General features: G+C 44.5%; 1 protein-coding gene across 2 annotated transcripts in view; it reads right to left on the bottom strand.

The window, feature by feature from the left end:
• PARP11 (poly(ADP-ribose) polymerase family member 11) overlaps window positions 1-14,227 on the bottom strand; it is a 32,759-nt gene extending 18,532 nt beyond the window's left edge. Inside the window, exons 1-4 of one of the 2 annotated variants that reach the window (XM_063134403.1) lie at window positions 14,210-14,227; window positions 10,134-10,259; window positions 4,217-4,337; window positions 3,619-3,694 (exon numbers count right to left, since the gene is read on the bottom strand). In XM_063134403.1, the coding sequence (XP_062990473.1) occupies window positions 3,619-3,694; window positions 4,217-4,337; window positions 10,134-10,256 (320 nt within the window). In that variant the 5' untranslated portion in view covers window positions 10,257-10,259; window positions 14,210-14,227. Of the gene's footprint in view, window positions 1-3,618; window positions 3,695-4,216; window positions 4,338-10,133; window positions 10,445-14,209 lie in introns of those variants that run through there. The other variant, XM_063134404.1, reaches the window with a different exon arrangement.
• Between the last annotated feature and the right edge of the window lie 406 nt (window positions 14,228-14,633).

Genomic DNA, 14,633 nt, shown 5'->3' with positions numbered 1-14,633 from the left:
GATGGGTAGTCACCCTCTGGGGATGATACGGTAACCAGTTGCATAGGATCCCGCTCCGTCGGTACCGTGGCAGCTGCAGCAGCTGGTGTCGAAGGGTGGCTTCGACGTCGAGATGGAGATTGATATGCTGATGGAGGCCGTAGCGGTAATTGGCAGACCCTAGTGGTAGGAGGAGGTTGAGGAAAACATTCCTCCTGCGGATAATGATAGGCTTGATCTGTATCATAGTATCTTTGGGTACGGTATCGATCCCAATCATAGAAACTCTGCCTGTCTTGGGGCTCAGAATATCGGGAGACTCTGTCCCAATCACGCCTCGGTGTTCGTCTAGGCGACACCTGCAGAGGGATTACATTCTGGGATGTTTGAGGTCTTGTAGGCTCCCGAGCCGAAGCTGCTGATGCGGAGTCTCGTAACTCACCCTCTGATAGACTAGGAGGGTGTGTCGGTACCGTCTTCCTCGGTATCGACTGAGGTCTCGGGGTCGAGACATGCCTCGATACCGTAACAGCGGTAGGAGGAGTTGTTTGCCCTCGAGGGGGCTCAGATAGTCTGGGAGAGCCATGAGAGGTTTTCTCCGCAGATTTCTTCTTCTTTTTCTTTTTCTTCTCCATTTCGGAGGAAGATTTTGGCGTTCTGGCCTTTTTAGCAATCTTTTTGGCTGCAGAACTTGCCAAAGACCGGCCAGGCGTCAGGGGTATCTGTGCCCTATCAATTGCTCTGGCTTGCACATTCGTCCCTGTGCTTCGGTCAGAAACGGACTTATCAGTTGCCGTTTTATCCATTGGAGCTTCTGTAGCTTTGAGGGCTTTCTCCCAAAGTATTGAGCGAAGGCGGTCTGCCCTGTTCTTTCTGGTCTGCTTCGTAAAGGACATGCAATGGTGGCACGCCTGTACAATATGGCCTTCGCCCAAACAAAGGACACAGAGGGAGTGTCCGTCCGTAGGAGGTAGTTTGGCTCCGCACTTGACACACTTGCGGAACGGGGCCTTTACTGCCATGCGGCAGTCGCGACCGTAGTCGCCAAGATAAACTATCTACAAGAATATAATAATAATTTTTTTTTTTTTTTTTTTTTAGATGAAAAGAGAAAAAGGGCGAAAAAGAAGAAAGCTGAAGAAAGCTGAAGAAAAAGGTAAGTAGAAAATATTTTTAAAACAGATTTAAGCAGAGAAACGCTAGAGGTTCAGTCTTTTGGTCTAGGCACGATGGCGGACGACGAAGAACTGAGGGAAGGGCGGGAACCCCATGGACATGCGCAGTAGCGTGGGGGAGGGGTTCCCGCCAAAAACGTTCCACTCAGCTATAGAAGGTTCCGGTCTGGTCTCTGCGCAGGCGCAAAGCCCATATGTGTGATGCATAGAGACCACGAAGAAGAACTACTTTATTTTTCAGAGGAAACATCAACAAAACCCAATAAAAGAATGACTAGTTCCACAAACTGGAATATCTTATCACAAAATGGAAAGCTTCAGTGCAGACGTTCACCAGAAGCTTCAGTGCTGCCACAGTGAGGAGGAGGAAGAGGAGGAGCTCCTCCTCCCCCCTAACCTGCAGGAGCGCCCTATGCAAACGGACGTCTCCTGAAGTGAGCGGTCAACAGAATTGTTTCTCCCCTGAATGGGAAATTATCTGGATAGTGACAGGGAAGGGCTAACACTTCTCCTGCAACACACTATTGCTGGCTTCTGGTGAATGCATGAACTGAGACTAATTTTCTGTTTCAACAGAATTACTATGCATGCAAGCACCTGGCAATTAAAATTTAAAGAGATGTTCTTCTGGTTGGGCTCCTGGGACAATATAGCCTGAGAACCATTTGAAATCTTTGGAGAGAGAAAGAGTGTCGCAGCTATGTTGGGAATAATGTTTTCAAGCTGATAACAAAATGGTGTGAGTTACAAAATGGTAGAGGGAAAGTGATGGGCCAAACAGCTCCAGTAGAAAGAAGTGGTCCTTTCAGAAATGCTTGTGATGGAAGTAGCTCTCTTGAGACCTAACTCTGGAGAAAGTCAGAACCCTTAACTGGGTTGGGACATGTAAGATAGAGGGTAGGACTGATTTGAGAGGGGAGGGAAGACTCCATCCCTGGAGAAAAAGTGAAGCATTATAAAAGAAAGGTTGAACTGTAGGGAGTTTTTTCATTGATAAAGAGTCAATGGATGTGGACAAGTGTACTTGAGGAAGAAGTAAGGTATTAGGAAGGAAATCTATGTTAAATATTGGATTTCTGTTAAATCATGTTAAATGCTGAATTTCTTGGGCCTGTTCTGGCAACGCGCCAAGCCATGGTTAGGTGGCTAACCCTTTTGCAACAAATGATTAGTGAGCCTGTTTGAACTGTGGTTATGTAGCCACCATGGTTAAGAATGGTTCACATGACACACTAAGTCATAATGTTTAGCTCAAAATGTTTAACCACCATGGCTTAGCGTGTCGTCTGAATAGGGTCTATACGAAAATGTTAAGAATTGAAAATAGTTTTAAATTCTTTGGATTTTGTTTTAGAACTGTAATCTGACCTCAGCCTTTGGGACAGGTAAGAAATAAAATATAAATAATTGTGCAGGTGATTTAATGCTTTGCTGAACCTTAGGTTTATGATTTTAGATATGCTGAACTCATTAATCCACCTCCACTTTTCCTGCAATGATAATGATTAAACTTCACTACTTCCTACTGTTTACTTATTTACACTGTATAAAAACAAAGCTTAGAGCACCAGCAGGATGCAAGAGAGGTGCTCAAACTAATAACAGTGATCTTTACATCATTTTTCAAAATCAGTGATGGAAAAGGTGAAGTCATTTGCCTGATTCTTTTTCCTGCTTAAATCCTGTGCTTGTCTGCAGGATCAAATACTTAGTCCAAGGATGAAGAAAATGGAAAAAAAGAAAGACATCCTGGGCATTTGCACAGCCTCCCATTCCGGGAAGGGGGGGTTTGAACAGAATTACTTTTCAGTGAATTGTGTCCACTTCAAACTTTTTCAATGAAACTATTTTCAGTGAAACAAAGCAAAAAAGAAATTAAACTACCTCCTTTTTTATATCAGTAAATAAAGAGCTGATTTATATATTGTATTAGGCATTGCACAATGCTTAATTCCATTGTTCCCTACAATATCTGGCATATACCAAGCAAGGAACTTGTCACACTGATTGGAAGTATAAGGATGCTTATACCCTTAGCATTGCCAAATAGAAGGCTTTGTGCAGTGATTCCAACTTTTCTTTCTTAATGGATTTTATTTATTTATTAATTTATTAAAACATTTGTATGTCACCCTATATCACCAGGATCTCAGGGCGGCGTACAGATAAAATAATAATAATAATAATGGAAGGAGTGGTAGGGAAACACAGTTATAAGCAGAAGACAAGATTGTCTGGACTGGCCACCCCACCCCTCCCTCCCGGCAAAATGATCTGAATGAGGGGTGCCACAATGGCCGCCTGGTAGCATCCATACTTTCACCAGTCACCTTTTGCATTTTAGTCCATGAGGGGCAAAAAAGAAAAGAAAAATCAACATTAATGCAGAAAATCTCCACACTAGTCAATTTACAGAAAATACTCAAATGCAACAGGGAAAACACATGTCACCTTTATTTCCTACCTGAAGGCACTGATAGAAAATGGAGCTCGCTTTATGGGACGTTCTTTTCCAGTTGCTTGATTGGTTTGTTTCATCTCTGTGTACAAAACCAAAGTTAGCCAAGATCTGGAAAATGGAGAAAGAGTATTCTCTCAAGTACTTTTATTCAGAGTAACTTCTTGGGAATTATTTCATTTAATGGCCAGTTTGCATGTAATGGCAATCCAGAGGGTCATTTCCCCCCCCCCCCCGACTCTGCTATGTGGCTTGATCAGTCCCGCCTCGCTCTTACTGCTAATCAGACAGGACTTGGTTAGCATTGTGTCTAAACTGGGAACTCTGGCTTGTTTCTCCCCTGAGAAGCCTTACTTGAATCTTAGGGAGAAAAAGTCACTCGTGTGTTTCCCACATGTGTGGAACAGCCATAGATTTCTCAAGATAAATCCTTGTAAAATATATCTAGAGAACAAGACAGGGGCATATTAACTATTTCCATAAATATCAAGTTATGTTAGTCTGCAAGAGCTGGTTGCTATGACTATTTTGCAACTAGGCTTTTGCCCTCCATATATTTCACTATGATACACCTGTAAGTGCATACACAGAAAGATATACATACCTGAAAAGTCTAAAATGTAGTTAAATTTTGCAGTTGTAAAAAAAAAGGAGCCTTGTGGATTCATTTTGAACCTCCGTTCAATGTCTTCACTGCTAAGTGAACACTGGGTATTAGAATCAGTCTTCAAAACAAATAGAAAGCACATTTTGTAAGGATATATACCAGGGACGATATAACAACAACAGCAACGCTTGTAAGATACGCCAGATAACAGTTGCCATATTACAGGTAGGGAGTGAGGCTAGAGAGCTGCTTGCTTAAGGCCCACTAGCGAACTCATGGCAGAAGAGTTCATAGTTCCACCATTCTGCATCAATGCATCCCCCAAATTCAGCAACAAGGAAACCCAACCTCTGCACAGAATTATGCAAACTAGGAATATTGAATGTTTTACTTTTCATTACCAATTCTGCTTCTACTTTGTGGGTGTGTTAAGAATGACTGTGGCAGAGAGAAAATGAAAAGGAAGGGTAAGGCAGATAAATTGAAAAACATGGGGGGGGGGTGTTAGGGCCCTGAATATCTGTCCCCACTTATTGGAAGCCATGTTTAAAGGTTGAAATCTGATTGAAGTTTTCAGACATAACACAGTTTTAGATATTTCTTTACCATTCAGAAGTCCTTTAAGCCTAACAGTTATGCACGGTGGCCCACCAAGGGCTTGATAACCCTTCTTTCTTTGCTGTCTACTAGTGCTGCAAAAACAGGATTATTAATCAACTGGTAGGATTGCGGTTTGAGATTGAAAAAACCAAATGGTCAAGGAACACCCAATTTCTTTAAACGAGTTCAGATCTCCAGGGCCTGATGAACTGCACCCTAGAGTAATAAAGGAGCTGGCAGAAGAACTCTCAGAACCACTGTCTATTATCTTTGCGAAATCATGGAAGATGTGTGAAGTGCTGGACAACTGGAGGAGGGCTACCGTTGTCCCTGTCTTCAAAAAGGAGGAACCTGGGAACTATAGACCAGTCATTCTGACATCTATCTTTGGGAAAAATTTGGAGATTATAAAGTCAGTCTGTAAACACCTTGAAAATAATGCAGTGATTATTACAAGCCAGCATGGATTTGTCAACAACAAATCCTGTCACACTAATCTGATCTCATTTCTTGATCTGGTAACCTTCCTTGTAGATTGTGGGAATGCTGTGGACATAATATATCTTGACTTCAGCAAAGCTTTTCACAAAGTGGGCTAGATGGAACAACTATTAGGTGGATCCAAATTGGCTACAGAATCGGACTCAAAGAGTGCTTATCAATGGTACCTTCTCAAACTGGAGGAAGGGAACGAGTGGGGTACCGCAGGGCTCAGTCCTGGGCCCAGTGCTCTTCAACATTTTTATTAATGACTTGGATGAGAACGTGTATTCAAATCTGCAGATAACACAAAATTGAGTGGTATCGCTAATACCCTGGAAGTCAGAAACAAACTTCAGAGTGATCTTGATAGGATGGAGTGATGGGCTGAAAACAACAAAATGAAATTTAAGAGGGATAAATGCCAAGTTCTACACCTAGGAAAAAATAAACCAAATGCACAGTTTCAAATTGGGGGACGCTTGGCTCAGCAATACTATAAGTGAGAAGGGTCTTAGAATTGTTGTAGTTCACAAGCTGAATATGAGCCAACAGTGTGATGTGGCTGCAAAAAAAAAAAAAAAAGCAAAAAAAGCACAAATGCTATTTTGGGCTGCATTAATAGAAGTATAACTTCCAAATCACACAAGGCACTGGCTCCACTCTAGTTCTGGGCATCACACCTCAAGAAGGTTGCAAACAAGCTGGAGCATGTTGAGGATTAACAGGGGTCTTGGATCAACAACAATCAGGGGTCAACAAGGATGATCAGGAATCTGGAAACAAAGCCCTATGAAGAGAGACTGAAAGAACTGGGCATGTTTAGCCTGGAGAAGAGAAGATTGAGGGGAGACATGATAGCACTCTTCAAATACTTAAAAGGTTGTCACACAGAGGAGGTCCAGGATTTCTTCTCGATCCTCCCAGAGTGCAGGACATGGAATAATAGGCTCATGTTACAGGAAGCCAGATTCTGGCTAGACATCAGGAAAAACTTCCTGATTGTTAGAGCAGTATTACAATGGAACCAATGACCTAGGGAGGTCATGGGCTCTCCCACACTAGAAGCCTTCAAGAGGCAGCTGGACAACCACCTGTCAGGGATGTTTTACGGTGGATTCCCGCATTGAGCAGGGGGCTGGACTTGATGGCCTTAAAGGCCCCTTCCAACTCTACTATTCGGATTCTATGGCCGGTAATTTGTATTTAACACAGGTTAAGGGCACAATGCTATGCACGTTTAGACAGAAAAAAGTCCTAAAAGTCTCCGGATTTTTCAGCCTGTCATGGTTAGCTTGTGAATGCTGGGACTTGCAGAATTTTTTTCTGACTAAAGTTGCATAGGATTGCATCCCAAGTGAATCTATACTAGAAATTGCTTTGTGCAATTTCCCAAGAAGGAAAGTGCAAGGCGTAATTCCCAAAAACTGAAGTCATGAATCAGATACCAGATTCCTCACACCAGGAATGGGCAGAAGGTAGATCTCCAGAGTTTTTGAACTTCAATTCCCAGAAGCCCCCACCAACATGTCCAATGGTCAGGGACACAAAGCTGAAGTCCAAATCGCCTGGACTTCTCATTCCCTGCCTCACATCTATAGCAATCATAAAACAGCGTCCAAGTTATCATTTGTGAAGGAATAGAACTGTCCTCCATTTTTCTATTTATCTTGATTTTAGGATATTATGCAGTTAAATCTTTTGTGTATATTAGCTAATTTCAGCCTTAAGATTTAAAGGTTAAAATGTAGAAGTCAGGAGTTTGTTCAGAAAGTCAGGAGATTATGAAGTTCAACAAAAGGAAAGGAAAGATAGCACAGAAAGCAGACAGAAGAGAGGAAATAAACCATACTGCTGGAACTGGAAAGCTGACTGGAAGGGCTGAACCAAGGATAGTAAGCGATCGCTTGGATAAAGGACACATATATTATAGGGCCACAGTCTAGTTAGTGGATGCGTTTATCCCTGGTTGTTTTATTACTTTATTTGTTATATGGCCTTTGTGTGTGTAGCTTGTACATCCATTCAGTTTTTAAACTTTTTCCTATTAACATTTTTCTTCAGTACAATTTTGAACTTTTATGGTCTCTTTTTTTGTTGCTGTTAGGTTACCCACCCCACAGCTTATGGTTAAACCTTACATTACCTAAATTAGATACCTGAGACTTATAGGGGCTGTTCTCACAACACAATAACCCACCATATTTAACTCATGTTGAAGCTGCAGCTGTGTGAGGCTGCAGTTTTGAATATGCAACTCCTGCTCAGGGGTTGTTGTTGTGCAAACCTGGCAAGCATGGGTTATGCGAGGATTATTTAAATACACACCAGGTTCAGGTGGCACACTGTAGCTCATCATGGGTTTAACCAGTTTTACGGCTGGCTTGGCGGAGGCACCCACAAAAACAAAAAACCCAGCTGGGGCAGTGGGAAAGGCCACAGGAAAGGAAGAGCAAGAAGGAGTGCAGCTCACTATTTCACACGTTCTCAGTTCCACTCACAGAATAGGGCATTGCTGGACTGTGCACGTCGAGGCAGAGCTGGGATCCAGAACACAATTGGGCATAGGGTTAGTGACTCTCCAGTGCCATCGATGTAAACGGCATTTTACAAAGAACCAGTCTGAACCAGTCTTTACTCCACGGGGTTTACAATCTTAGAACAGACCCAAGTTAAGTGAAAGAGGAACAGAGCAACCCTTGGTCCCTGGTAGAGCATCCAGGGACCATAGAATATAGCAGCTTTCGATTCCAAAGGCCGTAGACACTGCTATGACCTCAAGAAGGAAAATTCAAATGGAAATCCAAACTTCTCACAGGTGCTGTAGTAAGCTCCACGGTGGCTTCACTTCCGGGATTGCTATTGCAATCTCAAGAGAGGATTGAGGAGGAAGGAGGGAGCCTGAGGATCCACCCAATCCAAAGCCCTGGCCCTCCAGAAGCACAACTCCACTAAACAAACTCAAAGGCCTGTCTAGTTGGGAAACCGCATAAAGGAGAATGGAGAGGCAAAAACTGCCTCTATCGTTCTTCTTGCCCTGGTCGCAGCAGCCCGGCAAGGCATAGGATTCTTGGAGGCCTCCTAAACTCATGTAGGCTTGTAGGGTTGCACCTGAAATGGAGGGAAATGGGGAGAAACCAGGGGAAGGATATGTGATTATTTCAGTTACAACTACTTCATCTTAGTTAGAGTAGTTTACCAGGCTGTGCCAAAGGCTTCACAGAATAATTTAGAAGCATATATCCAGAGTTAACTCAGTAGTTTCAATAATTTCATTAACAATATTTTGTTAATGCAGATATCAGAGAAGGGGTTTAAAAAGTTCCTTATCAGTTCTTTGAAAGGATTTTTTTTCACTCTGAGTTTATTTAAATAATTTAAGATTTCATACAATTTTTTTTAAAAAAAATCATTTCAGATTTTGCTTCCACGGCATCTTACTCCAAATAAACTGAGCAGAATTAATGATGTAAACAGCAGTGGATACTGGAGACAGAGGTCTCCTTCAAACATAACAAACAGTGGGAATGACAGTATCCGTTGATATCGTATTTATTTATAGCCACAAAATTCATTATTGCAAATGGTGTAGAGCAAAAACGCCAAAATCAAATTGGCATAGATTGTTTTTTAATAATCTTTTCAATAAGTTATTGAGTTTTTGAAACTATAATGAAGCCAACAAAAGGATTTGTTCTTCTAACCGGATAGTGGGCGTTCAATCTGTTCTGGATGGGGTTGCACTCCCCCTGAAGGAGAAGGTTCGTAGCTTGGGCGTTCTCCTAGAAACATCTATATCACTTGAGGCTCAGGTGGCCTCAGTGGCATGGAGTGCCTTCTACCAACTCTGTTTGGTGGCCCAGCTACGCCCCTATCTGGACAGGGATAACCTAGCTTCAGTTGTACATGCTCTGGTAACCTCCAAATTAGATTACTGCAATGCTCTCTACATGGGACTGCCTTTGAAGATGGTTCGGAAGCTGCAGCTTGTGCAAAGTGCAGCAGCCAGATTGATAACTGGAACCAGAAGGTTCGAGGATATAAGACCGACTCTGGCCTGCTTGCATTCGCTGCCTACACATTTCCAAGCCCAATTCAAGGTGCTGGTTTTAACCTATAAAGCCTTACACAGCTTGGGACCACAATACTTGATAGAACACCTCTCCCGACATGAACCTACCCATATACGCTCAACATCTAAGGTCCTCCTCCGGGTGCCTACTCAGAGGGAAGGTTGGAGGATGGCAACAAGGGAGAGGGCCTTTTCAGTAGTGGCCCCCCAACTGTGGAATGATCTCCCCAAAGAGGCTCATCTGGCACCAACATTGTTATCTTTTCAGAACCAGGTCAAGACTTTTCTCTTCTCCCAGGCATTTAACAGCATATGCTGAGTTTTTTTAACTGACCCCAGAATAGTTGTTTTTAAACAGATATTGTCTGTTTTTGTTTTATTTTATGCTTTTAAATTCTGTATATTTGTTTTTAATGTTCACTATTTTACACTTTTGTAAACCTCCCAGTGAGCTTTGGCTATGGGGTGGTATATAAATGTAATAAATAATAATAATTTATATTTGTATGCACATATAATTTAAAGAAATATCGCCCCCCCCCCAAAAAAAACCCCTTAAAGTGCAATCCTATACATATCTATTAATAAGCAAGTTTCCTTGAGTTCAACAGGGTTTGCTCCCAGGTAAGTAGGTATAGGACTGCAGCCCCTGCTTTACTTCCCCATCTACGAAATCGAGAGATTGACCTTCTTCACAAGTTGAGAGGATGAGATAACATAAAGCCAGGTAGGATGGGATCATCTACATATCCAAATGACTACCTCAAACATATGCCATTTGCCACATTCAGCCAAGTAAAACCATCCCCACTGGGTATCTGATGTATCCATTTCTTCAAGATGATCTGCCACATTTTGAAAGAGTTCATCTGCTCCTTGAAACATTTCCTGAAATAGTCAGAACAATTCCATGAATGAAATTCTAATTATAGAAAGCTTTTACTGCTCTGAAATTTTAAAAGCCAATCCTATGGCTCCTAGACAGCATCTGAGGAGCCACAGGCTGCTGCAGGTTTCCTCAGAAGTAGCTGGACACAGAGCTCCAACCATGGAGGTGATCTAATCATGGATCTTTACCCATCCCCAGCCACCATGAAAAGCTCCCAAACAGCTTCTTTGTCCGATATTGGTGTTGCGACCTCTGAAAAGGACAGGGAGGGAGCCTAGCAGGCCAGTAGGTGGTATGGGGAGAGGCTGTGGATCCACTGGATCCTCAATCCTCTCAGTTCCCGTCACCACTCCTAGCCAGGAAGATGAATGAGACAGGCCTGGAAGCCCACCTAGCTCAAAATAGGGAATGGTGTGTGTGTGTGTGTGTGAAAGCATCTCTTTCCTTCTTCCTGTCCTCATGGTTCTTGCCACCAGGCGTTTGGATGGACATAAGAGTTCAGAGATTAGAGCCCTCAATCTCAAGAGAATCAATTTTGTAGAATTGCACTCTGAAAATGTGAAGTTATTACACAAGACTCATGCGCTGTATAAGGTTTGTATCTCAGGGGAAAGACAGTTATAAACACTTGGAAACCATAGTAACTGCAAGTGTTTGTTACACTACTGAAAACAGGGATTTATTACACCCACCAGACAAAAATGTATGAGTCCCCCTGTTTCTAGGGTACCTTTTAAGTGAAGAGCTTTCCATTCTGAAGAATGCGGCTCCAAAAATGACAGTCTCGTGCCAGGTTAACCTTCCCTATTTCTAATGTTGTGTCCTAACAGTAATTTCAAATAAATAAATAGCGCTGTTCATCTTACCCCACTTATAGACATCATTATAATATGTTTCCCACACCAGTGGCAACCAATGATACGGAGGACAGGGAAACACGTCTCATGACATCAACAGGAAAGGCAAACTGAACTAAACGCTATGGAGAATTGCAGTGGGGATCTTGTCTCAGGACCTTCTGTTTGTAACACAGAGTTCCACCATTCACCATCAATTTTCCTCAGCGTATCTAGTTTGGAAAACACTATGGTTGCTTCTAGTTTAACAATTTAGTCTGGAATTGCTACCCTTTACTGACTCACTTTTTATAAAGAATCCAGACAACGTTGTTGACAAATAGTTGCATTTCAATGTTTTCTGTGTTGTGAGAACCAATTTGAAGCAATTTAACAATAAAATACAAATACATCCCAAGATTTCCAGTGTGGGCAGAAAGCTCTACTGAAGCTTTTTAGGGCTCCTACACCTTTAATAAAGATGTTTTTGTTTACAGGTTCAGCAGCTTGGATTCCTGTTAAATTTAAGAGCAGGATTACTGATGACTAGCCTAATTGACCTCTCAACAAACTCTCATAATTGCCCCCTTCCTATGGCTTTAATTACTCGTTTCCTGTAACACTCCCCCCATCAATTAATCAGTTTAGGGATTGGTATCTGCCCAACCTATTCTTATTCATCTAACTTCCTTCAGCACTACTTTCACTCTTTGTCATCTGACTGGATATAACCACTTCACTGAACAATTTCCTGTTTCTGATATAAACAAATACTTATTGCTGGTCTTAATTTTTAGCAATGTGCTTCTCGATATTTTTTTCATTTGACTTACCTATAATTTAGAGAACAATCCTATAGTTCCTGGCAAGCAGCCGAAGGACCATCAGATGGCTCAGAAACCAAACCCCAAAGTCAGAGACAGTGCTCTGACCTCAGAAGGGGGAATTGGAGACATGCCCTCTGGCAGCAAGCGTTGCCAGCTGCCTCTGCAAGGTCAGGAAATCGTCTTCAGAGAGGGGGGGAAGGGGGCGCTGTGGGGGGAGGGGGAAGGGAAGACTAGAGAGGCCAGGATCCACCAGCCTCCTTCCCTCCCCATTTCAAAGTGCCCTTGCTAGATAGCCTCAAAAGCCTGTCTACCAAAAATTAAAAGATTGGAGGATGGGGAGGCAGAGTGACCTCTGCCCCTCTTCCCACCCTCAGCCCAGCTAGGCACAGGAATCAAAGAAGCCTCTGAGGAGTTGAGAGGTTTCTGAGCAGTGAGGGCACAGCCCATAGAATTTGTTTACCCAGAGCTTGTGCTGCTTTTTATATTCATTTGGTCAAGATTTTCACTGTTGCTGGCATCATCTTGGACTTGTTGGTAGGTTTCAATTCCCAAGCATTTGAGAGATTTGACCCTTGTCTTGACCCACACTTTTGACCAGTCCATTTGTTCTTGAGAAGTCTATTTGAAATCTGTTCTGAAATCTGTTCAGTATTAAGTGCCTGCAGTCTGTCTCCCTTTTGGTTCAAATGTACCCATCTCTTTCCCAGAGGCTCAGCACATCCCAAATGTCCCCAATCTCTAACAAACGTAAACCCTTCCCCCTGATACACTGGCACTTCACCAACCAGCTGTCACTGCGCCTTTTTTGGTGCTTTCTGTAAAAGGAGCACATGCTTTTTTTCTTCCCCATGACAGGGGGTGGAACTAGTAACTTGCTTTTTAAAAGAAAGTAAGTTAAGGACAGTGTTATTTACTCTAATCATGCATGGGTTACTGTTCAGATTAACAGAAAGCATAGTTTCCATACAGGAAGCAATGACCTTCTCTAAATTAAGGGAAATCCTATGGTTGTATTTCCTGTTTCTTTGGCAGGATTGATAGATTGAATCGATTACACAGGGAAGGTCCTGCTGCTGCTTCCGAGGGACTTGTTTAAATGGCAGACAGTTGAATCGATGGCGTGCTTTCCTCCCTCCCTGGCAGGTAGACAAAGGAGGGTTTTCCCCTCTTGTTTTCTGTTTCCCCACAGGAAAGCCAGGACTGAATAGAAGTAATATATTGCTTTAAGTTTACAACCCTCCTCACGTTTACTCGGGAGTAAGTCCCAATGAACACACTCGGACTTACTTTTGAGTAGACACGCAGGGATCGGATCTGCCTTTGCAGGGAGGCCTATTACCCGCTTCTCGCTCTGTTCAAAGCCCTTCTTCAGCAGGTTCATAGCGCAATGCCAGCAATACACACTGCTGATGTCATGATGATGTTAGGGGGTTATTCCAGCTTATCTGGGATGTATTTTAAAATGGAATTACGGGGAATTAAATTGACCTGGAAACTTCTGTGAGTGACCAGAAACGAGAACACCAATGAATTGCATACGAACTAGTGGCACGTTTCTGTTGCAACACAGAAAAGAAAACCTACTTTTGAAAGATAGGGTGTTTCATCCGGAATGTTCTGCACTTTTTAAAAGAAAGAATAGTTTCAAAATGAACACAAAATGTGAGAACAAAGAACAATTTTTGAAGCAACTGAGAGAGCAATCCTATGGCCCTTAGACAGAGTCCAGGGGTCCATAGGATCGCTCGGATTCCTGGATCCGAGGTGGCGGACCAACGAGTTCGTGCTCCCCCTCCACCTCGCCGCTGGCACGGAACCAACCGCCCCAGCTGCCGTCCCCCAGCTCACCGAGGCGGCAAACGGGAAGGGGCCGGGCCGGGCCGGGCCGGGCCGTGGGCGGCCGCGGCACTCCCAGGCCTCGCCGGCTTCCTTCCTTCCCCTCCCCGCCCCGCGGCCTCAGCTGGACGGGCGAAACCACCCGCCTAGCCGCAAGGCAGAGCGGGAGGCCTCGCACAGGTGAGGATGGCCGCCGCCCCCGAGTGCCCCCGAGCATCAAGGGCGGCCCGTTTCCAGCTGTACCGCTGCGCCTGCCAGCTCAGTCTCCCCTCATGCGTGGGATGCCGATCTCCGGCCGGGTCGCCGGCATCGGAGAGACCCCCATGCCGGCGCTTCCCCAATCGCGGCGCGAACTGCCTTGGACGCGGCTCGCAACGGCCGCCCGTGCCCAGCACAGGCTCCGCCCACCGCCCCTCAACCCCCCCGGAGAGCGGGGGAGCGGCGCCTCACCGGCCGCAGGAGCGCAACGGACCAACCTCCTCCGGAAGCCCGGTCTGGTCTTCGGGGGCGGGGCGGGGCGGCATCGCCTCGGCCACGCCCTGGGCTCCGCCCCTGCCGGAGCCACGGAAAGCGCCTGCGTGCCTCAGCCGCAAGAGGCTGGAGGGCCGGATCGTTCCAGCCTGCGGGAGCGGGGTTCCTCGCCTCGTTTTGGCGCGGCTGCTTCCCCCGCTGATGCTTCCGAGGGGAGGCTTGGGAAGTCAGGGCTGGGGCCTGGCAGCCGCGTCAAAAGGGGCAGTTCGTGTCTTTCATGAGGAGAATTTTAATGTTTAGGTGCTGTGCGGCATGTAGTTATCACACGCTCGCCCGCCCACCCACAGACGCGAGGGTCGGGGAGGTAAAGCGGTGGCTGGGGGCGAAACGAAACGTTCGCCAT

The sequence above is a fragment of the Elgaria multicarinata genome, chromosome 9 (assembly GCF_023053635.1).
Source record: "Elgaria multicarinata webbii isolate HBS135686 ecotype San Diego chromosome 9, rElgMul1.1.pri, whole genome shotgun sequence".
Taxonomy (NCBI): Eukaryota; Metazoa; Chordata; class Lepidosauria; order Squamata; family Anguidae; genus Elgaria; species Elgaria multicarinata.
Note: the sequence above shows the minus strand (reverse complement) of the source record. Positions and strands in the feature narration are given on the sequence as shown.